The 21777-nt window shown below is 50.8% G+C and overlaps 1 protein-coding gene across 2 annotated transcripts; it reads right to left on the bottom strand.

The window, feature by feature from the left end:
* Positions 1 to 1490: 1490 nt before the first annotated feature.
* Positions 1491 to 21736, bottom strand: LOXL4 (lysyl oxidase-like 4). Of its 2 annotated transcripts, XM_008591224.1 has the most exons (15): positions 21623 to 21736; positions 16987 to 17300; positions 16242 to 16417; positions 15125 to 15330; positions 13393 to 13431; positions 13020 to 13245; positions 12323 to 12506; positions 12015 to 12169; positions 10961 to 11128; positions 9672 to 9834; positions 7910 to 8153; positions 6521 to 6636; positions 5658 to 5794; positions 5185 to 5296; positions 1491 to 2782 (listed from the first exon to the last, which is right to left on the bottom strand). In XM_008591224.1, exons 2-15 carry the CDS (start codon positions 17267 to 17269, stop codon positions 2712 to 2714), a joined length of 2280 nt encoding a protein of 759 aa, XP_008589446.1. In that variant the 5' UTR covers positions 17270 to 17300; positions 21623 to 21736; the 3' UTR covers positions 1491 to 2711. The 2 variants fall into 2 exon arrangements, with proteins under 2 accessions (XP_008589446.1, XP_008589447.1); XM_008591225.1 differs by lacking the exon at positions 21623 to 21736 and having other exon boundaries at positions 12323 to 12521; positions 16987 to 17269.
* Positions 21737 to 21777: the final 41 nt, after the last annotated feature.

A 21777-nucleotide genomic window follows, 5' to 3' on the forward strand; every position in this document is an offset into this window, starting at 1 on the left:
TTGTTCTCATTCTAATGCTGTGTATCAGTAGCCAGTCCTTTTTTTTCAGCTGACAGCCACCTCTAACTTTCAGGTTTATTCTTATAACCATACTCAGAGAAAGGATTTTTTTTTTAGGTCAACACTTGAAAATTATGGAGTGCTGTTGCTTCTACCATTAGTAGAGAATGTGCTTTTTAGTTATATTATTCTAGTAGTTGGGATTGATGTACACTAGATGGAGATAAGAGGTCCTGCCATCACAGACTATGTCAGGCTTGTCTAGATGGGATTCAAATCCTCTGCTGTATCTAAACCGTGCTTCACCAGCTGAATTAGGTGTGGAACACCCCGTAGCTGCCACTGGGCTTCTTTGCTCAGTGTTCGGGAAGATAGTTGATGTACTCTTCTATACATATATGTTTCATATATGCTGAACATCTAAATCCCAGGATCACCTGGAATTTATAGTAGAAAGTTGCATTCCCCATGAGTTCTAATATGCTCCTCATAGAGTGAAAGTCTTTGTAGAATAGAGGTACATTAGACTTCTGAAGAGTAACCTGAGGTTCCTAACACCTTAATTTCTTTTAGACTAAAGTATGCTGAATTGAAAATCTTCTGACATTTTTGGTTCTGTCTCGAATTTGGTGGTTGGTATTCTGTTAACATTCCTCATCTAGTTATAAGTCATGCCAGCCACCACTCTTCTCATGTGCTTCCCTTTCATCTCAAAGGTGTAACAGCACAACCCTTGTATAGCTTTTTCCAAGAATTAGAACTGGCTGCTCCTATCAAACGTGTGATGTGGGCAGCAAGGCTGAGACCAGAGCTGGTGGCTGTCTGCCTGGCCTGCTTTTTCTGGCCCTCTTGGAAACTAGATCCAGCAAGAAGCTGTGGGTAACCTCCCTGCCTGAATCTAGTCATCAGTCACCACACGCTTCCCCACTAGCTGCACATTCTTTCACAGCCCATTAGCTGCATATGTGAGTATAATGTTGTTACTGTTTGGGAGATGTTTGCTGGATCCAACAGGAAATCAGTCCTTCCCTTGTTTACCTAAACTGCCATGCTAAAATATAATGCTCCCTCTGCCTAATGAAGGAGATGAGGGAGTTGAGAAGAAAGAAGAAAGCACTTCTTTGTATTCATAGAGGGTATCCCAGAACATGTACCATTTCACTCCCTAAGGAGGAGATAGCTCTTGTGATGTGGGGAGGGGAGTACTGTTGTAAATCTCCATCTGCTACTATTTGTCTTGGCTCTATAGCCTCAGTTATAAAAATTTACAGTCCTTGGACTTTACCTTCTTGCTCCTACCTTTCATCCCATGTTTCAGCATTGAGCCTGGGGAGCATGATTGGGAAGCAGACAGTAGGCTAATATATGATTAGAGAAACATAGTGAGGCTTTCATGAGTAGTGTGTGAGCCCTGTGCATCCTAGTCCCTAGCTCAGTGGAAATGAAGAAGGGTGAAGTTAACTGGGATCTGGACATAAGCGCAGCTGGTCTTTTGTAGCAGTCCATAATGAGCAACCTTTATTGGCATTAGGGTGTCAGACTATAAGGATCTGTTAAGTGTGTTTCAGCAGAGAAAAGATTAAGAATCACATCAAGAAGACTGGGATTTTATACTACCTGAGCTAGAGCATGTCGCAGCCACATCAAGAAGGGATGGTGGCCTTTTCCAGGTTCAGTCCTTAACTAAATTAAATGTTCCCCCTTCTGATTTCTCTATAGTTACCTGTCCCTCACTCTACCAGACATGTCTTTGTATTCCTATAGAGTTGAGTAGCTTGTTTGACTGATGTTCTTCCCATTGCAAAACTTTATTCAATGCAAAGTTCACTCCAGATCCTTGGTTGAAATTTAGACCAATCCTGAAATGCATGGTGATTCTGAGACTGGACTGCCTGCCAGGTAAATGGCACATATTTTTTCCTTGTCAGAGGTCCTGGCAAGGGCTGAGGTCCATATTACTTTAGCAGTCTTTCTTCTTGGCTTTCTCTTGATGCTCTGCAGGAAGATCCCATCTGGCCACTTCTGCGAAACTTGTCCCTTCACAAGATCTCAGTAGTTGATGGTGTTGGCCCATCAAGAGATAAAGAGATGCCTGAAGCCTAAGCTTTTAGGGCTATTAGAAACACCCATGTGTGTGGTAGGGAAAGGTAAGGACACTAGGGAACAGATTCTTAGCAGAGTATGAGAAGTGAGTTCTAAATGAGGACAGATGAAGCAAGAGACTAAATTCACCAACTTTTTTGCCAGTTGTGACTTTGACACAAGTTGTGTTACCTTGAGAGCTAACCCCCCCTGCTGTGTATTTTGTTCCTCTGTCCTCTACTCCTCTAAGACATTTGCAAAGCACCACTTAGGTGGGGGACTGGGCCATAGTCCATCCCTAAGGAACTGAGGGGTTCTGGAAGCTGGGAACTCTGGCAAGATCCAGGAAAGATTGGATCTCCTTATGGAGGAGTTCAGCCGAACAAAGCCTGGACGCCATACTCCATAGTACATAGGCCCTTTAGGACACAGGCCCAGAGCCATCCTGAGGGAGCAGTACCATCCTGGTTTGGTGATCTTGCCATCAAAAGGCTTCCTGAGCAGGTTCTTGGTGCCCCTTGGCACTGGCCCATTTTCCTCTGAATTAGGGCTCTGTGAAGGGCATGGCTCCAGTAAGCTGAGGTATCTGGTGTATGGGCAGCAGCTAGGAGTGTACACTGATGATGGCTTCAAATAATGTTGTTCCTGAGACGCTGTTCCTGCTCCAGGGAGAGCTCTGCATTGGCTCGGTATGAATCCCCTGTGGGCCAAAGGAAAACAGGTAAGTAGCCAACCCTACCGCAGTCTCATCCTTTCCCTGAACTTCACACAGATCCATTCTGCTCAGCTCATTCTTTACATCATCAGGTCAGTCAGGGCACAGACCAGTTATTCTATAGAAGTAGACCCTGGCCAGGTGTGTGGTTTCAGGACCATCAGGAAGAATAGGCTATTGAGTAGAAAGGGTTGTACTGGTTATTCTCCTTTGCCCCCTCCCCAGATTGATTCTCTCCCCTTTGCTCTCTCTATGTCCCAGAGAACTGACTCCTAGAGACTGCACCACTCTGACTCCCTTGTCCTCTGGTTGAGTTAGCACAATGAGAAGCAACACCACTAGGTGAGAGGGTGGAAAGAGAGGTGGCATTTCTTCTCCTGCTCTGGCTCTGCAGATTTTGCAGTGACAGTCTATGACTCCACCTCTGGCCAGGTTCACCCTCCTCCACGGCACTAGCTTTCACCTGGCTTCAGGACACCCCCTGCCCCTTCAAGCCTAAAGGGGATAACAATTTTCCACTCTTGTTTATTCATGGATGCCTTAACATCCCTTGTTTCCTTAGTCTTAATACACACCTCTGTAAATAGTCCTTTCATTAAATGGCTTCAGACTCTTCAGACTCTCTGTGCCTCGCATTTTCTGCAAGGACCCTGACAAGTCTCTAACCATTGGAAAACAACCTGGAGAACTGCATTTGTTTTCCCACTCATCACTGCCCTGGTTCCTTCGCAGCCTGATTCTAGCATTATGGAGTATCTGTTGTCTCCATATGGACAGCCTTGGATTCCAATTCCTGATTCTTCCCATATCCCTGTCTCATTTAATGGCAGCAAAATGTATTCAGTGACACAGATTCAAAGGACTATTCTTTTTTTTTTTTTAAAGATGACCGGTAAGGAGATCTCAACCCTTGGCTTGGTGTTGTCAGCACCAGGTTCAACCAGTGAGCAAACCGGCCATCCCTATATAGGATCCGAACCCGTGGCCTTGGTGTTATCAGCACCGCACTCTACCGAGTGAGCCACGGGCCGGCCCCTCAAAGGACTATTCTTTTTTTTTTTTTAAAGATGACCGGTAAGGAGATCTCAACCCTTGGCTTGGTGTTGTCAGCACCAGGTTCAACCAGTGAGCAAACCGGCCATCCCTATATAGGATCCGAACCCGTGGCCTTGGTGTTATCAGCACCGCACTCTACCGAGTGAGCCACGGGCCGGCCCCTTAAAGGACTATTCTTCCCATTTCATATTTTGTCTTCCATCTGTTGCCAGAGTTATTTTTTGAAAACATAAATGATCTTTTTGCTCTCTTGACTGAAATTTGTCAATGGTTCCCAGAAGCCCACAGGATAAAGTCCATTCTCTTAGAACTGTCACAGCCCTCCCTGCAAAGAACTTTAGTAGGTTTGAAGTACACAGCCCCATTTTACAAAAGAAAACTCAGGTTGAGCTTTTCTCACTGTCCTAACAGCTAGAAAGTGGTGGGATTGGATGTGGGACCCAAATCTCATGCTTTTTCTCCTACTCCTCCCTTCTTTGACTTTTGCACCTCCTTCAAGACTAGGCTCAAATACCATTTCTTCTGTGGAAGCTTTTCTAGCTTCCAGGTTGTTGCTTTCTTTCTACGCTTATTCAGCATGTAGTTCATACCTGTTTGGGGTACTCAGTGGTAGTGGGGTTATTTGTTTGCATGTCTGCATACCCTGCTTGACACTGAGCTCCTGTATACTTATATTCCCAGTGCCTGGCACAGTGTTCAACACAGTAGTAGCCCTTAGTAAATGTGGACTGAATGAAAAACTGCCCCACACTCCCCACATATGCAAGTATGGGTGTGAGTGCACACACCCCATTGCAAATACAGGCATTTTTAAACTTGAAAATAGAGGGGTTCTTTACTGACAAATAAAACAGCCACCTCCTTACTCTGCCCCTCACTTGATCATTGCTTCCTTCTTTGTCGGATACTACCAAGCCTGTAATCATCACTGTTCTCCATGGTCCCTTCTTTGCCAGCAGTGATCACAGCTGCAGACAGCAGTACAGATCGAAGGAGACTTCTACTTTTGCCTGTGAGGCAGGCAGCTTAGGATGGACGCAATGAGAAAGATCATATGAAAGAGAAGGGAAAAAGTAAACTGGAAGAGGACATCCTGACATGGCTTAAGGTGACAGTTAAGATTCTAGGACATATTGGAAACAAAGTTTACAATCAAATATCCTTAAGTGCAAATGGATGTAGAAGTAGTTCTTGGTTGAGGCTGATGGTCTGACCAATTCTAGAAATCTGCCCATGAAGATGTCAAAGGAAATTCGTCTCTGTTCCAGTCTAGCCTTTTATGTGTCACACGGGGGCACATTTAGAGTCTTCCCACAGTGTCTCAGCATTACCTGTGTGGCAGTTGTGTAGCCAGACCCGGTGCCCATCATACTTGCAGCGGCACTGCATCATGTTGTTAGAGAAATCTGACTCTGCCACCTCATACTTGGGGTTCACAACCACCTGGAGTGAAAGGGTTAATAGAAAATGGGTGATTTGGTTTCTGAGTTGACAGTGGCTATAATAATCCCTTACATCTCCTGTAGTATTTTATAAAGTGTTTCTATTCTTTGCTTCATTACAGTCATCCCGGGAGGTAGGCGTTACTGTCTGAGAAGTGACTTGCCCAGTGTCCACTGAGTCAGGACTCAAACCCAGGCAGGTTCTCTGGATCCTGTTTGAGTGTTCTTTCCCCAGTAGCACAGCTCCTTTGTGATAGGTCTATTGGAGACTCTATTATGTGAATTTCTTCCTTCATTTGACTTCAGAGACAGTTTTGGAACATCTGAAGGAAATGAAGCTACTGTGGGGAATGTCTCCTTACCTGGAAGATATAGTCCCCGGGGCTCACATCTGTGATGTCCACCCACTGACAATCAATGTCATGCCGGTAGGTGTCCCAGCAGCCTACGGTCACTCCCTGTTCCCCAAAGTTGGCACACGCATAGCGCCGTTGCAGTCCTGTAATGAAAGGTGTAGACAGCTATTGCAGCACTGAGTAAGTACTCAGGACCAAGCACTCTGCTAGGTCTTTCTCATACTTATATCATTAATTAATCCTCACACTGACATTACCAGTTCAGCGCAGTTACGCCCAATTCACATATTAGGGACCTGAGGTTCAGTTAAAAAGCTTGCCTGAGTATCTGAGCCAGAATACGTCCTATGGATCTAGCACTGTGGCCAAACCACATCTGTGACAAAGATTGTTACTTCACATGCTCTAGTGGAAATCCCTGTTGGTCAAGGAAATGTGGTTGAAAGATTCCAGCCCTGCTATGCTAATTTATTTGTCCATTCATCTATCCTTCCATCCAACCCTTTAAAGATCCAGCTTTTACCATGCCATTCCTAAGGGCTAGGAACTGTGGGCATGCAAATAGGAATCAGACAATCCCTGCCCTCAGATTGCTTAGCAGAGATGAGACAGGTCTGCAACTGTTTTCCAAGATAGGATGTGCTAAGCATTTCAAAAGTGGTACAAAGTGTGTTGGGAATTCAGAGGAAGTAAAGACCTTCCATCTAAGATTTCAGAAGGTAAGAAATGGATCTTTTTTAATCTCCTTGAGTGCTGTTTCCAGGCCATATCTCCAGGTGCCTGGGGCTGTTGAACAGGGCAGAGGGGAGCCTGTCCCCAAAGGGGCTGAGGAATATAACATGAGGATATGCTGATAGGAAACCACATACCAGTGGGGCAGTTCGTGTCCTCTAGACAGAAGCTGGCCTTGTGCCCCTCAGCCACCTTGGAGCCATTGAGAGTAAGTAGGTCATAGTGGGTGAAGACCTCAATGCTGTGGTAGTGCCTGCAGAAGAGGCAGAGAGCTGTCATCCCGGCAGCAACAGGAGAGGATCCTTTCCAGAGGAGTTGGCAGGGAAGATGGAGGCAGTAGGGCCCATCATTACGCTGAGATCAAAGTTATAATAGGGCAGTGCCCTTCTCCCTTCCAAACCCAAGATTAATGTGACCCATAGCCTACTTTGCTGGCACCTCTGCCAGGTAGCAAGACATGCAGAGTCTTAACCCCAGGTGAGGAGAGGTAAAATCTCTGCCCTGGAAGCCTGCAGGAGGCTGGTACCTGACTGCAAGACCTGAACCAGAGGTGGGAGGAAGAGGCACCTGGCCCAGGGACCAGCCTAGGAGCTGAGATGCAGGGGAAGGGAGCTTACTGTGTTCCCTGTCAGCCTGGGACCAAATTGCTACCATTGTTTCCAACCCAGTTTTAATGACAACTCTGTTCACGCTATGGGGAAATGTGCTTATTATCTCAGGCACAGCCAAGTCCCAGAGTCCTTGCCCATTTCTCTTAGCTTTCCCCACCCACGGCTGTGTCCTGAAGAAAAAAAACAAAAAAAAAATTTCTTTTTTCTCCATTCTGCCATTGTCTCTCCCTCTGTCTGGTCTGGAGGCTCCTGATAGGAAAGAATGCTCATTGTCTCCTTTTCAGTACCAGTCTGTTCATGCTGTTCTTTGGGGGCCTTGCCTTGCTGCTGCAGGAACCAGCACGCTTTTTCTGCAGAGCTGGCATCCTGGATGGGATGTCTATTTTGAGCCTCCAGGTTTCTGGGAGTCCCCACTTAACTTGGCTCCTAAAGACAAGGCCTAAGGTCCAACAGAAAAATCATCAAAACTGCAGGAACCAGCACGCTTTTTCTGCAGAGCTGGCATCCTGGATGGGATGTCTATTTTGAGCCTCCAGGTTTCTGAGAGTCCCCACTTAACTTGGCTCCTAAAGACAAGGCCTAAGGTCCAACAGAAAAATCATCAAATCCCATTCTAACAGAGACCAACTCCACTGGCGATGACTTTTCAGTGGGATGTTGCTGTGGGAAACAGACCCCCTGAGCATCATGAACAAGGGTACATCCAGGGAAGGTGAGAAAGAGGGCAGATGGATGCTACTGGGATTCCCTTATTGCCTCCTGGGAGTAAGGCCTCTAGGAAGGAAGATTCTTATCCAGAGAGCACACCCCTCCCAGGAAAGATTACCTAAGGCCAGGGAGGTACCAGGCTGTTTGGTCTCTGGACACTGCTTTATGACCCTAATTCTCTAGAGCCAAGGTGTGGCAGGCACTAACCTGTGACACTGATGCCAAATCCAGCTGTGGCGTCCAGTCTTTGGACGAAAGTCAGCCCGGCCCAGGTTGTGGATCTGTGAGGAGAAGCGCAGCAGGCGCCGGTGTCCGTAGGGCCAGTCCATGTGGTCAGCAGACTGAGAGAGGCAGTTCTCTTCGTGGGCACAATACAGCAGGCTGAGTGGGCGGTCCTCCAGGTAGGCCGTCTCCTGCACTAGCTGGGCATTCATCACGAGGTCTGGAGCACCTGGGACCGGCAGAGGGCATGGCAGTGACGCGAAGGGTAAGAAGGCAACCACTCTTGCTCTCAACATGGAGCACAGGCTTACCCCAGACTAAGCCCTCCAGGAAGACCCCAGAAAAGAAGAGCAGTTTAAGTCAGAAAATGTGAGTTTTAATAACAGTAAAGGAACACTCTTATCACCTTAACCTGGGAGGCAGCTACAGTATCATGGTTAAGTTTACTGGCTTTGGAGCAGGGCCACCTGGATTCATTCTTGGCTTAATTTCTGACTATATCACTTACTAGCTCTGTGACTGCTTAACCTTTTTGTCTCTCATTTTCATCATCTGTAAGATGGAGATAATAGTGATATTAATGTGATAATACCCGTAATGTGCTTAGATCTTTGGCCCACAGTAAACATGCAATTGATACAGTATTTCCTTTGTAAAATGCTTTTCAGCCTATAAAGTGCTTTTGTATAGCTTAGCTCATATAATCCTCTCAAAAAGCTCTGCTGATACCTAACTTGTTTACTTCAGCCAAGTTGCTGTCTTTCTCTGTTCTTCAGTTCCTTCAATGTCTCTGGACATTGTTGCCTTTAACATCAAAAGTTGTCCATTCTCAGTGCTTATTCATATAAAAATACAGTTTAGATATGCTGGCAGAGGCATCATATGGGTGAGCCTGTGCACTACGGAGGGATGAGAATGCTGGTTTATTTCAGTGGATGGGCATTGAGAGTGGGAATGGGGGGTTGGCTGGTTTATTATATGATGCCTGTACTGTCACTAAAAATGCTCTCAGAATTCCTGTGGCATATTTTGGAGAGATTCAGGATATGTCCACTGACAAATAATAGAGTTCCCAAGGGAAAGAAGGAGAGCTTTCAGAAAGAATGAGAAGAGAAGAGAGTAATGGAAAGAAAGAAATGAGAAAAGTCAGAGGAGAAATAGGGATGGCCTCAGAGGCTGCACGTTGGCCATCCGTGCCCAGCTGTTGTGAAGTGTCAGATGCATTCAAGAGAGCTGCTACTGTAGGCAGTAGAACAGGGAAGGGCACAGGGTTCCCAGGAAGTGGTGCTGGGGAGGCCCACTCTGATGTTGTACCACTGCGGGGAAGGGTGTGATGGTGGGCCCTGTGTTCCCCCCAGGGTGCAATGGACAAGAGGAACCCTAGAGCTTACTACAAACCACAGTAGAAAATATCTTCCGTGTTGTACACACATACAGAGTTCCAAGAAGAAAAAAAAACACTCTTACTAAATATAATACATTCTGATGTTTGTATTGTTTTGTCATTTTAAAAACTATTGGTAATAACCCCCAAATTGAAAAACACTCTTGTATATACCCATGCTATCACATATTCTTGGTTTTCATTCTCACAATAACTCCACGAGGTGGGCAGGACAGGGTTTGTATCCTGATGTGACAGGTGATTTGACCACACACAGCTGGGAAATGGCAGAGCTGGTGCTTCCACTCAACCAGCACTCAGGGCCCTCCCTAAGGAGGGAATGCAGGCCTGCCCATTACTCACTGTTTGTGCAGGAGACTCCGGCCGAGAAGCGCCCAGTGCCATGGGAGCAGTGCACAGGCCCATGCCTCTCACACTGCTGCAGGGCCAGCTCTGTGCCTGAACAGCGCACCCCGCTCATCACCATTTCTCCGGCCCCCGGCGTCCCCTGCCAGTACCATGTGTCCTAAGAAAACAGCCCAACATCACCCAGTCAGGGCAGAGAGGTGCCTTTGGAGTCATTTCTTCTGATTGGACCTTGTCATACCACACCCACCAGGCTGTGCTCAGCCTGGGCCTGAAAATCTTTAGTGATTAGAACTCTTACCCCCTGGGGCAGTCCATACTACATTTGGACCCCTCTGATATGAGAAATTTCTTCCATATATTCAGGCAAAAATCTCCCTGCGGTTTCCACTCCTGGTCCTGCACCCATCCCTCTTCCAGATGGCAACCCTCCACTATTTGATGAGGATGGTCCTGTTCTCTTCTCCCTGACCTGGTGTGTTCACATTTTCCCCAGCTGTTTCTCCCATAGCCCCTGACTGTCAGATGTGCTCAGGGTTGAGTCCAGATCTCTAGGTGAGGTCTGCCCAGGCATTGTGCGGCAGCCAGTGTGGGTGCAGCTGCAGAGGGTCCTCTGTTGCAGCCTTGTCCAAGTTGTATTGATTTTGTTTCCTTGATAGGTTTTGAATTTATTCACTTATCTTCCCCTGGACTGCTACTAGCCTGGTCCAATCCAGCATCGTTTCTCACCTGGGCTATTACAATAGTTTCCCAAGTGTATTTTCCTGCATTCATGGTAGTGTCCACCCCAACTGCTTTCCAAACAGCAAAGGAAGCAATTTTTTAAAAATCAGGATTGCAGACTTTGAATGTTCTTGCCCATCCCCCTCCACCCTCACACTTCACACCACTCTCCACCTTGAGAGCCACACTCCAACTCCTAGCTCCTAATTTCCTTGACTGAATCAAGCTTTCTCTGGCCACAGGGCCTTTGCATGGGCTGTTTATTCCTCCCCCACCTCACCTGGGCAACTTCTATTCATCCTTCCTGCAGACACAACTGTGTACCTGGTTGTGTCAACATTTTATTAATTACTGCCTCCTTCACTTGACTGTATGCTCCCTGAGGCAGAGACGATGTCTTTTGTTCATTGCACTGTCCCCAGCACCCAGCATTGTATCGGCACGTAGCTTCGTTCAGTAATTGTTGAATAAATAAAGGGGCAGCAGCTTTAGCACAGGACATTTTGGTCCTCTTGGGCCAGGAGGCTGAGAAGTTGTAGGGAAGGAGCTAGACAGGGACCTACCTTGATGGCATGGCTGGCAAAACCCAGGCCGAGCTGTCGGCAGGCCACCATGGCTTCCATGAGCCCCCAATGGTCACTGCACACAGTCCCCCAGCGTTGGACTCCGTTCACCTCCACCTGCACCTCCACCACGCCTTCCTCAGGGCTGCGTCCACCAGCCAGGCGCACCTGCAATGGGCACAGTGTGTGAGGAGCGGGGCAGCCTTAGTAGGGGAAAGCTTCAGACTGTGGGCCTGGAGACCTGCCCAGGCCAGCTCACTGTGTGGCCCTTCACCAGACACCCTTTTTTTTTTTTTTGCATTTGCCTCCTCCTCTGTAAAGTGAGGACAGTTTACTAGATAGTCTCTAGTGTCCCTGCCCGCTAGAGAAATCTGACTCAAAGTGCCTGTACCAGGGGCTCCTCCTGCTCTGGTGCTTTCCCTCCTTCTACCTGAAATCCTACCATTAATGATGACTCGCAGTTTGTAAAGGGCTTTCCTACTGCCTCGTTCACAGTGACCCCATGAAATGGTTCACCCATTTTGCAGAGACACCAGTCACTAGGCCACAGTCTACGTTAGTCCTGGCACCTGAACCTGAGCATCCCACAGCGGCTCTCCACAGCCTATTCACAGTGACCCCATGAAATGGTTCACCCATTTTGCAGAGACACCAGTCACTAGCCCACAGTCTACGTTAGTCCTGGCACCTGAACCTGAGCATCCCACAGCGGCTCTCCACAGCCTCTCCCCAGCGCTGACAGCCGGCGGCCCTCTCCCCTAGGCACCTTCTTTCTCAGCCACAGAGACCTGGGAGGGTGTGTGGGAGAGCACGTCCACCTGCAGAGTCCCATGGCCTTCTGACACCTCTAGGGGCTGTGGGCCAGGTCAGGCGAGACTCAGAGAGGAAAGGGCTTTACCACCTTTACCTCCAGGGCAAGGTGGACTGAGCCCCAAGGTGGAAGCACTAGCTGCCTCTCATGAGCCTCTCTCCGGTAGCTCCATGCGGTGTCCTGCGGGTTCTCCAGGGCTTCCCAGCTCCCCCAGCTTAAGGCCATGCTCAGACCTGAACACACCTGATTCTGGAAGCCCATGTTAGGGACATTGCACCTGACAGCAGCATCATTCTCATGTTGACAACCATTCTGGGACCCTTCCAGGGCAAGGCAGTCACTGAGGGTCCGCTCATATCCTCTGCAGTGCACCTCACTCAGGTGGATGGGCCCCAGCCCTATGGGAGGAGAGAGGTGCTGTGTGAGGCTCTATCTCTGCAACCCCATACCTGTGGTCTCCCCTCCACAGAGGGAGAGAACTTTCTGTCCTGGGCCCTGGCACCTCAGGACCACCAAGAGGTGGGCCTGTAACACATCCAGGCCTCACTCACCTTGGCCCAGCTGGGCCCCAAAGAGGGCCTCCCGAGCAGAACCAAAACCAAGCTGACGACACACGACACTGGCGGAGATGAGGTTCCACCTGTGGTCACAGACCGTGCCCCACTGGCGGTTCACGAGCACTTCCACCCGGCCCTCGCCCACGTTGGCCCCAGAGCGCAGGCGCACCCTTGGCTCCTGCCGGGAGAGACCCTGCTTCAGGGAGGACCCCTTCAAGCTCCTTGGCAGTAGCCAGAGCCAAAGAAATGCCAGTCCCGCCTCTGACTTCCCACAGCTATCACCTGGAATAAACCATTTTTCTTGACCTATCCTTCGGTGACAAATCACCACCACCATCTCATCAAGGAGACCATCTCAATGTGGTGCTGAAATGTCTGTAACACCTGCCTAGCACTTGCTCGTCTACTTTCTATAACAAAGGGCCAGGGTCAATTTCAATACCTTTGGCCCTCAATGAGATGCAGCTACAATTTAATTACTGTTTTCATGGTTACCCTCTATTCATGGCCAGTTATGTCAACTTTCTACTTATTGTAGGGTTATAAACCTACCATAAGGATTCACTCTCTTCCTCCCAGTCTGGTTGCTCTCTCCACTCCTGCCTGTCCTAGAGTTCCTCCCTACCTGGCAGGGTCCTGCTGAGAGGGGCCTGTGCCTCCAGGTTGGGGTGTGGGGCCCCTTGGGGCTCACCTCTGCCCGGGACTCCTTGCGCTGGGACTTGGGCTTCGCCTTCAGTGGATGGAAGCGGGGCCCTGCCACACAGCTGACCACAGCATGCATGCCACCCAGGCAGGCTGGCCGCAGCTTGCCCCGTGCTGGAGCCACCTGCACCTGGCAGTTGGCCAGGTGGGGCTCTGTCCCCAGACAGTTGACCTGGTTGATCCAGAAGGAATTCTTATTTGTCAGGTTCTTCAGCCTGGAAGACAAGGGAGACTGAGGGTGGAGTAGAGGTTGAGGGAAGAGCTTGGGGACTAGAAGAAGCCAAGGCAGAAGGCAGCAGAGGGGAAGGAGGCCTTTCATGCCCTAACCCTTTGCAGCCTCCCCAGAGGGTGCCGCTCCTCACCTAGACTTGGGATCCTTCATCTTCAAATTCCAGACTTTTCTGTTATGGGAGAGAACAGATTGGAGGTGGAGGGGGTGCAGAAGTCCCACCCCCTGCCACCCTGGTTCCTCAGATTTATCCTTGAGTTTGCATAGGACTTCAGTTTGTCAACTTGTTCACAAACCTTATTTCAAGATGCTGAGCTTCACAGCAGTCCTGATAGGATGACCACCTCACAAATAACGATGGCCCCATTTTACAGGAAAGGCAAGCAAGGTCCCTCAGCTAGTCCTAACGTGGGATCCCTTCTGTGCTGGGCTGTCTCTGGGACAGGCCGTTCAAGGTTGCCCTTCCCCCAGGCCAGATGAAGAGCAGCCTTTAGAGAGTGCCCCAAGAGAAGGGACTGAGGGAAAGGTCCTCTGGGGACAGGTGGAAGTTGAAGGCGTTGCTGGTGGGGGCTGCCCTCTCAGAGTCACCCAGGCTATAATCAGGGCTGCCCTTTTCATGGGTGGCTGGTGAGTCAGCCAGACCCAGATGTGCAATTAGCAGGCAGTGGGGAATCATCCCTGGAGTGGAGCCATGTGGCTTCCCAGCACCCCTCTTTCTTCAGGACCAGCGTCATCTATGTCAGAGGTACAAGGACAGTGCAGCAAGGACTTCCGACTCCTTAAATGCATGACTAGGGTGGACCAGGTGATAACTCAGATGTGCTGCAGGAGATTTCTCCCTCGATGAGAAGCAGAGTTTTCACTGACACAGAGCTGGTAGAACTGTGACGGGACTTCCGACTCCTTAAATGCATGACTAGGGTGGACCAGGTGATAACTCAGATGTGCTGCGGGAGATTTCTCCCTCGATGAGAAGCAGAGTTTTCACTGACACAGAGCTGGTAGAACTGTGACTGTGGTTGTCATTTACTGGGCTGATGCAATCTGCTGTGACAATTCAGTCACATTTCTGACAATATTTTTATTGTCCCCTCTCTCAAAACCCACCCCACCCCACACCTCACTTACATGTAACCTAGTCACAGCCTGGCTGGGATCAGAGCTGGGGAAATCCACTAGGGCAAAGTTGGGATAATTCATAGTGAAATGGATAACTGAGGCCCAGATGTCCTCCCCAAGGCCCCACTGCTAGTTTCTGGTAGAGCTGGAACCAGAACACAATTTATCTATACTAGTGGGTGGTGCTGTAAGAACCTTCAAGAAAGTCTAGATTTTTTAAATCAGGGACACAAAGGTTTACATTCAGTTGTTTTCACTGTTGGGGGTATTCTGTACTGTAGTCGATTCTTTTTACATGACTGGCAAATACAATGTTTATTTTCTGTTTCTAGGTATTTCCCAGGATCTCGAAGCATCCTCACTCACTCTCCTCTTAATTATTCCGAGGGATCCATAACCCAGAAAAATCCAGGCACGTTCCTCGGATGGGCCTGTTTCCCTCCCACTCCCAGCACCTGCTAAATGTCCTGCCACAAACACCCACCCCTGCCCATCAATCCCAAATGCCCTCACTGACCTCCGCAAGGTCCCACATGCCCCACACACTCACATCGCACACATGCACACATGTACTCACACACTCATACCCCTCACACTTGTACACATTCACACATGCCCCCGCACCACAGACACATGCATGCACACACTTACATTATGCACACACCACATTGCATTCACACACTCACACTCGGCCACCACCCCACAATCCCGCCTCCCTTAGGCCCTTGGCCTTGCCGCCCTCTTACCTGTAGTAGAGGTTGTGGACAGGCACCTCGCTGGGGAAGCCTAGCATCCCGCACACCACCCTGCTGTTGTTCATGGTCCAGCCCTGGTCACACACCTGCCGCCAGTGGCCCTTGTATTTCACCTCCACGGCTCCCTCTGTCACTGGGTTATGCCGCTTGGCGCCGGCAAGGATGGGCTTGAGCCGTACCTCCTCTAGCTGCTGGTCCTGCAGGGTGCACAGTCACCATGGGCCCCAGGACTCCTGCCTCACCTGCTGAGCCCACTGCAGATCTTCATGTGGGAAAGCTGGGGCTCAGACTCTTACAGATCATCCCACCCAGCTCCCTCACTGGACAGGTCAGGAAACTGAGGTCCAGAGAGCGGGAGGCATTCATCGAAGGCCACATAGAGAAGGAGGCAGAAACTTGGTTTGTCTAGGCCCTTTTCCTCAGATCTTCAACTTTGTTAAACTGGAGAGAACTAGGCAGATCTGGCTCTCTGTGGGATCAGGATGGGAGCCCTTGGAGTTTGGGAGGCTTCTGCTGGGCATGGAGTGGCCTTCTTCATGCCACCCCAGAGAGAGCTGAGATGGGCATAGACCAGCTGCTTGGGACCACCAGCAGGATTCTTTGGCCCACAAGACCCTCCGTCCTAGCCCTGGGGTGACTTAGACCAGTGGAAGCCCCCCCATCATGACCTGCTGTGTTCAGTGGGCTGGGGCCAGCTGTCCTCAGGCTGGAGGCTGCCTGGCAGTGGAGTTGTAGGGGCCAGAGCCCTGCCCTGCTTGCTCCTGTTGTTTGGCTTGGGCTGTTTTTAGCTCAGGGTTGTTTGTGCTGGGAAGAGGCAGCAATTGTGGCCAGGCCTTTCGGGTGAGGCAGCCCCCGTACCCCCTGCTGCCTCCCTTCTTGGGAGCAGCCTCTGTGATTCCCAGTGGGCCCAGCCTCCGATTCTCTGGCCTGCCCTGCATCAAGCTAGGGCCCTCTACCCATGCACCTGCTCCGGGCCACACATAGGGTTAGGGCCCTGGGATGCTGCTCAGCTCCAGCTTGGCTCCTTTTCTCCTCCCTCCTCCTCCAGGCTCATCACCTGGGAGGCTCTCTGTCCCTGATCAGGCCAGGGCCTGAAAAGCCTCCTCACCTGGGGCCCGAGGGCATTGGAGACCTCAGAAAGGTAGCCCCGCTGGCGCTGGGGGTGGCACACCACCCCAACATCTTCTGAGTGGCTGCAGTCACTGACACCCCAGCCATTAGACCCACACTGGTCCAGGGAGCTCTCCGTGCCCACACAGCGCACATTGTCCAGCCAGATGGGTCCTGCAGGGGAGGGTTTGGGCAATGCTCAAGGATGGGCACAGAGAGTCAGGTCACAGGTTCTGCCTCCCAGAAAGGAACCCACACTTATCAAGTCTCCTTTTCCAAACCCTGAGTAGAAAGTGTGGGAGGGTGGGAGTGGGAGGTGGTTCTCCTGTGGTCTTAGTATCCACAACCCTGCCTCCTGCCTCCTCTCAGCATTAGGTCCTGTAGAATCTGTTTTTGGACAATGTCAGGTGAGTGTAGTAATCAGACCTACCTGTTCAGCATCCATCCATTCACTCAACATTTGCTAAGCACCCATTGTATGCCAGTTGCTACGTTCAACGAACTTAGAATTTAGTGGTGGTGATGGTGGTGGCCTCATTATAAGAAAGAATGGGAGGGTCAGAGAAGGAGTCATTTGCAGCTGGGGCACTTAGGAAATGCCTCATGGAAGAGGTCATTTGAGCTGGGGATTAAAGGAGGTGTGGGTGTTGGATGTGTTACATTGGAGCCTCTGTGAACCCAGCCCCTGGGAGAAGCCTGCTGCTGTCTCCTTGTCATCTTGCTGGGCAGCAACAGTCACTCACCCTCCCCTTGGCCATACTTGGCACTGTGGGCCCAGGTCAAGGCTGCTTTGAAGCCCAGCTGACGGCAGGCCACCGTGGCCTCCTGGACAGCGAAGTTGTCATCACACACGGTGCCCCACTGGCCCTGGTACAGCACCTCCAGGCGGCCCTCTTCTGGCCGGCTCTCTGGGCCCACCAGCCGGAGCTTCGTGGTGCCCAGCAACTGTGGCCTGCCGGGAGGGGCCTGGCCTAGCAGCAACAGCAGCATTAATGGTGAGAGGGCAGTTGGTGGGGACCACATCATGGTGACTTCAGGGCAGCTGTGGCCCGGGCATCTGAGGAATGAGTAAATGTGACAGTGATCACTACACCACCCTTGACCTCAGGCCTCTTCAGCAATAGGAAGGTAGGAAGAGAAGGTAGCCTACCTTTGAGTCATAGGAAGCCCCCAGGGGTGCCCTCAGGTCAGGAATATCTACCTCAGGCATTACTATCTACCCCAGGAATATCTATCCTCCTACCTTTTTTTTTTTTAGTGGCTGGTCTGTACAAACCTTTGACCTTTGGTGTTATAATACCATGCTGTAACCAGCTGAGCCAACAGGCCAGCCTGCCCTTCCTACCTTTTGATGCTCCCAGCACCCTTATCAAATGTGTCAAATGTCACCTTCAGCATAGAAGGCACGTGGAAAGCTGGAGTGGGAAGGGTTATCAGAGGGGAGCCAAGGACTCTACCACTCACTGGCTGCATGGCTTGGGTAAGTCTCTTAAATGTGTCAGGCCCTAATTCCTTATTTCTAAAACGAGGAGGCTGAACCAAATATCATGTAATACTCCTCCAGCTCGGACAGCCTATGATATCCTCAAGCCAGAGCTCTAGGTCCATCTAGCTGGATGATTCATGTATTGATTCAGCAAACATGTTTGGAATACTTGTTTCAGACCAATTATAGGGCCAGGTGCTGAGACACAGAACTGAAGATGTTAAACACCCTCTCTACCCTCATGAAGCTCAGAGAAGAAGAATCAGGGAAGGCTTTCAAAGAAGGGACATTTCACCCGGGCCTTATCACTTATGAGTAAGTGTTCTCCCTGGTGGGAAAAGCAGCATTTACGGGTAAAGAGAACAGGAAGAGGGAAGAAGGAAAGAGGGAAAGAAATGAGTTTGTGTAAGGGCAGGAAGTGCCCTTCTCTTAACCCCGTATTATAAAGTTGGAGGGGAAAGAGGTGGAGGGACAGGCTCGGGCCAGATGATCAAGGGTCTTGTGCTCTCTGCAAAGGGTTTGCCCTTCCTCCTGTAAGAAATGAGGGGCCATTGGAGAGTTTTAGGCAGTGAGCATACATCAGAGAGAGGGCCTCTGTCTCCAGGAGGCTGTAATTAGATGCTATTTGGGTCCTTAGAGGGGATGAGGTTGGGGGCTTGTCCTTCCCCCTCACATATTTACAGCTTTGGTCCTGGGACCAGGGAGTGGTGCAGGGCACAGAGGAGAGAATCATAGGTGGTTAGAGCTTTCAGAGACCTGTGATGCCACCAGTGCTGAAGCTCCTCCACTCCCAGGCTCTGCTGCCAAAGGGGAGCTGAACAGTGTCTGGAGAAGGTGGTCCCCGTCTCCCTGTCCAGTGCTTGAATCGTAAGAGAACTCTTTCTGGTGAGACCTGCCTCTTCCATGGTCACTGCTATTCTTGGGGAATCACACAGCTCAGCAGCCTGGGTAGAGAGGGCCTCAAGGACCCCTGCAACTACCACCATCACCATGGCTGATGTCTGGCTGAGAGTCACTTATTCTTTCCAGCACCCACCTCCACCCCTTCTCAATGGCCTTGACTACAGCAGGTCGGGGTGGAGCGGGCTCCTAGAAGTGCACTACATGGGTTAGGGGAATGAAGCACCATGGGAGTGGGGACATTGTGTTGTGTCCCCAATGCCCAGAATAGTGCCAGTATGTAGGTGGCACTCGTAAGTATCTGTGGTTGCATGGACGGGAGGGGGCATAGCACAGTGCTTAAGAGTACAGAATGGGGAGTCAGGCTGCCTGGGTTCAAATTCCACCTCCATCAGTTAGTTTCTAGGTGACCTTAGGCAAGTGATTTCATTTCTCACTGCCTCAGCATCTCCCTCTGTAAAATGGGAATAATAATAGCACCTACCTCACAGGATTTTTGTGAAGATTAAATGAATGAGTACATATTAGACCCTTAGAAGTGCAAGCTCTCCATAGCAGTTAACTGATAGCTACTGTAACAGCTACTATGGAACCATTGGTCTAGATGGGTCCCCCACACTGTACAAAGAAGGAAATGGAAGCCACTTCCTGTCTCAGCTGCAAGTCCCTGGCATGCTTCTTTGCAACCTTCTCCAGATCTGCCCCTTTCCCTCCTCCCACACTATGAGCCCAGAGCTTCCTCTCTCCACTCCTGAAGCTGCGCAGTTGCTCCTCCCCATTCTCACCGTCGCAGTCTCTTCTCCTCCTGGGCTTCCTTTCCAGACGTAAGCCCTGTTTCCTACATGTCCCTCTACTCGGGGGCCTATGAGTGCCCTCCACTGCTTCCCATGCCCTCCTTCCCTCCTCTGTGCTCCCATGAGGGAGAGGTGGACAGCTAGGGACTGAGCCAAACCAGTCACTATGGGTAGGAACATTCCCCATATGACAAGAGGAGGGGAAGGACTGGGCTCAGGACCCTCCCACTGTTAGGATCCAGGAGTCACACTGAGTCTGGCCTGAGAGATGACCTCATCTCCCCCACCATCCCCAGGAGTCAGGATGCTCCTAACTCTGCCACCAAATTGTTGTATGTCTGGAGTCAAGTGTTTTCCTCTCTCTGAGTCTCAGCTGTAATACCTTTAAAATGAGGCGGTGGTACTAGGGGCTCCTCCTGTGTGACATGCTCTGAGGGGGCCTAGGGTGGGCTGGGCAGTTCTGCTCTTTGGCTGTGGCTGAAACCTCCACAACACTGAGGAGTTCTTATTTGAAACTGTGACAGTCCCTGGCCAGCAGCTCCCTCCCTCCAAGGGACCCCCCTGGGCACAGGGGTGGGCTTCTGCTGCAGGACCCTGGGTTCTGGGACAGGCAGCTTCCTTCCATGAGAGGTGCCAGGAGGTGGATGGGCAGCAGCAGGAACCAAGAGTCAGATACAGGGATGCCTCCTCTTCCCAGCCCTCCTGCCCATGACAGGTTCTCCTATAGTTTTTGCTCACACCAACTTGTCTTCTCACCATTCCCCAAACGCAGCCTTCCCTTCCCAGCCTCCAAGGCTTTGCTCTCACTGTTCCTTCTGCTTGGAGTGCCCTTTCCATCTAACTTAAGTTGTTAAACTCCTACACATCCTCCAACATCCAGCTCAAGCGCTACACCCTCCACGAAGCCCTCCCAGTCCCGAGTGCCCTTCCTAGCACTTGTGTGTTTGCTCCTGACCCCACAACCAGTCTCTACATATCTGTTCCACCAGCACTGAGCGCAAAGAGGACCAGGCTGAGAATCCTCCCTGAGAGAAAGAAGCTCCTCAAAAGTGGCAGTTCTTTTCCCAAGGGAAGGAGAAGAGGACAGGGTGAGGGGAGGGAAGGTGGAGGAGAAGGAGCAAGGGAAGGAGATGAGGAGAATAATAATAATACATTTTAAAATACTTATCGGATACTCATCTCTGTTTTACAAATGAGAAGATAAGACCCAGAGAAGTTAAGTAACTTGCTCAGCCAGGATTCAAACCCAGGCAGCCTGGCTAGAAGCCGACTGTCCACCACAGCAGAGATGGGAAGAGGAAGAGGGAAGGCAGGCAGGGAGCTGAATGAAATTTCACCCTGTTGCTGACCCAGGCCATGGTGTGAGGGCACTGGGGTGGGTGCCAGCATTGAGTGCCGCCAAATGACAGCTCCAAAACCCTGCCGGCTTGAGGTGGAGAGGCACCTGCTCCAGGTGCTGCCAGGGGATGCTGGCACCTGGCCTCACCTGGACCAGGTAGGGAGGGCTGGAAGAGGACAAATACCCAGTAGTATTCAGGAGAGAACATGGGGGGGGGGTAGGTTGCCACCCCGAAGGGCATCAGATTAGAGACCGCTCTCAGCCCCTTCTTTGTAGCTCTTTGAGGATGGTGTGAGGCTTCCCTTCTCAGCCCTGTACCCTCCCTGGGATTACTGATTCTATGGACCCAAAGCAGTGCCAGTGAATGGGCTCTGAGCTGTACCTGTCCAGGCTAGAAAAGGTGGGGTTGAAGTCCACTGCCACCTTCTCCCATTTCCTGTTCACTCTCACCCCCCCAGCATGATCAGCTCTGGTCTGGTTAGTTCGAGAGCCCAGCTCTGACTTGGCTCTCTGTCCCTCAAGTCACAGGAGTGACATCTCAACCCACTTTGCCCCTTCTCTTCCTTCTCCCTAAGTGAGAAGGCAGAGAAATAGTTACTCAAAGGGTGCTCACAAGAGGACACGCAGGCACCCCCGAGGCCAGGGCGCACCCAGGGAGGGCCTTGGGCCACGCTCTCCAACTTGGTCACTTGTCCAACTGGTGAGCGAGTAGGGGGCTAGGCTGACTGTCCTTGGGACCCCCTTCCCTCCCAGCCCCCAGCCTCCAGGAGCCCTCAGAGGCCTGTAGACCCACAGAGAGACAGAAGACAGCACAGCCAGAGATAGACCCGGGGCCAGGGCCGGGCCAGGCAGGGGCTCACCAGCTGGAGCGCGGACGGTCCGGGGGCTGGGCCGGGGCGCCGAGCAGCGCGAAACGGGCCTCCCCGGGCGCCCAGGGGCTCTTTTATCCGCCTGCCGCCTGCGGCCCCCCAGCCCCCGCGGGCCGCGGAGGAGGCCCCGCACGCCCCGCCCCCGG

Source organism: Galeopterus variegatus, unplaced genomic scaffold, assembly GCF_000696425.1.
Source record: "Galeopterus variegatus unplaced genomic scaffold, G_variegatus-3.0.2 Scaffold6764, whole genome shotgun sequence".
NCBI lineage: Eukaryota > Metazoa > Chordata > Mammalia > Dermoptera > Cynocephalidae > Galeopterus > Galeopterus variegatus.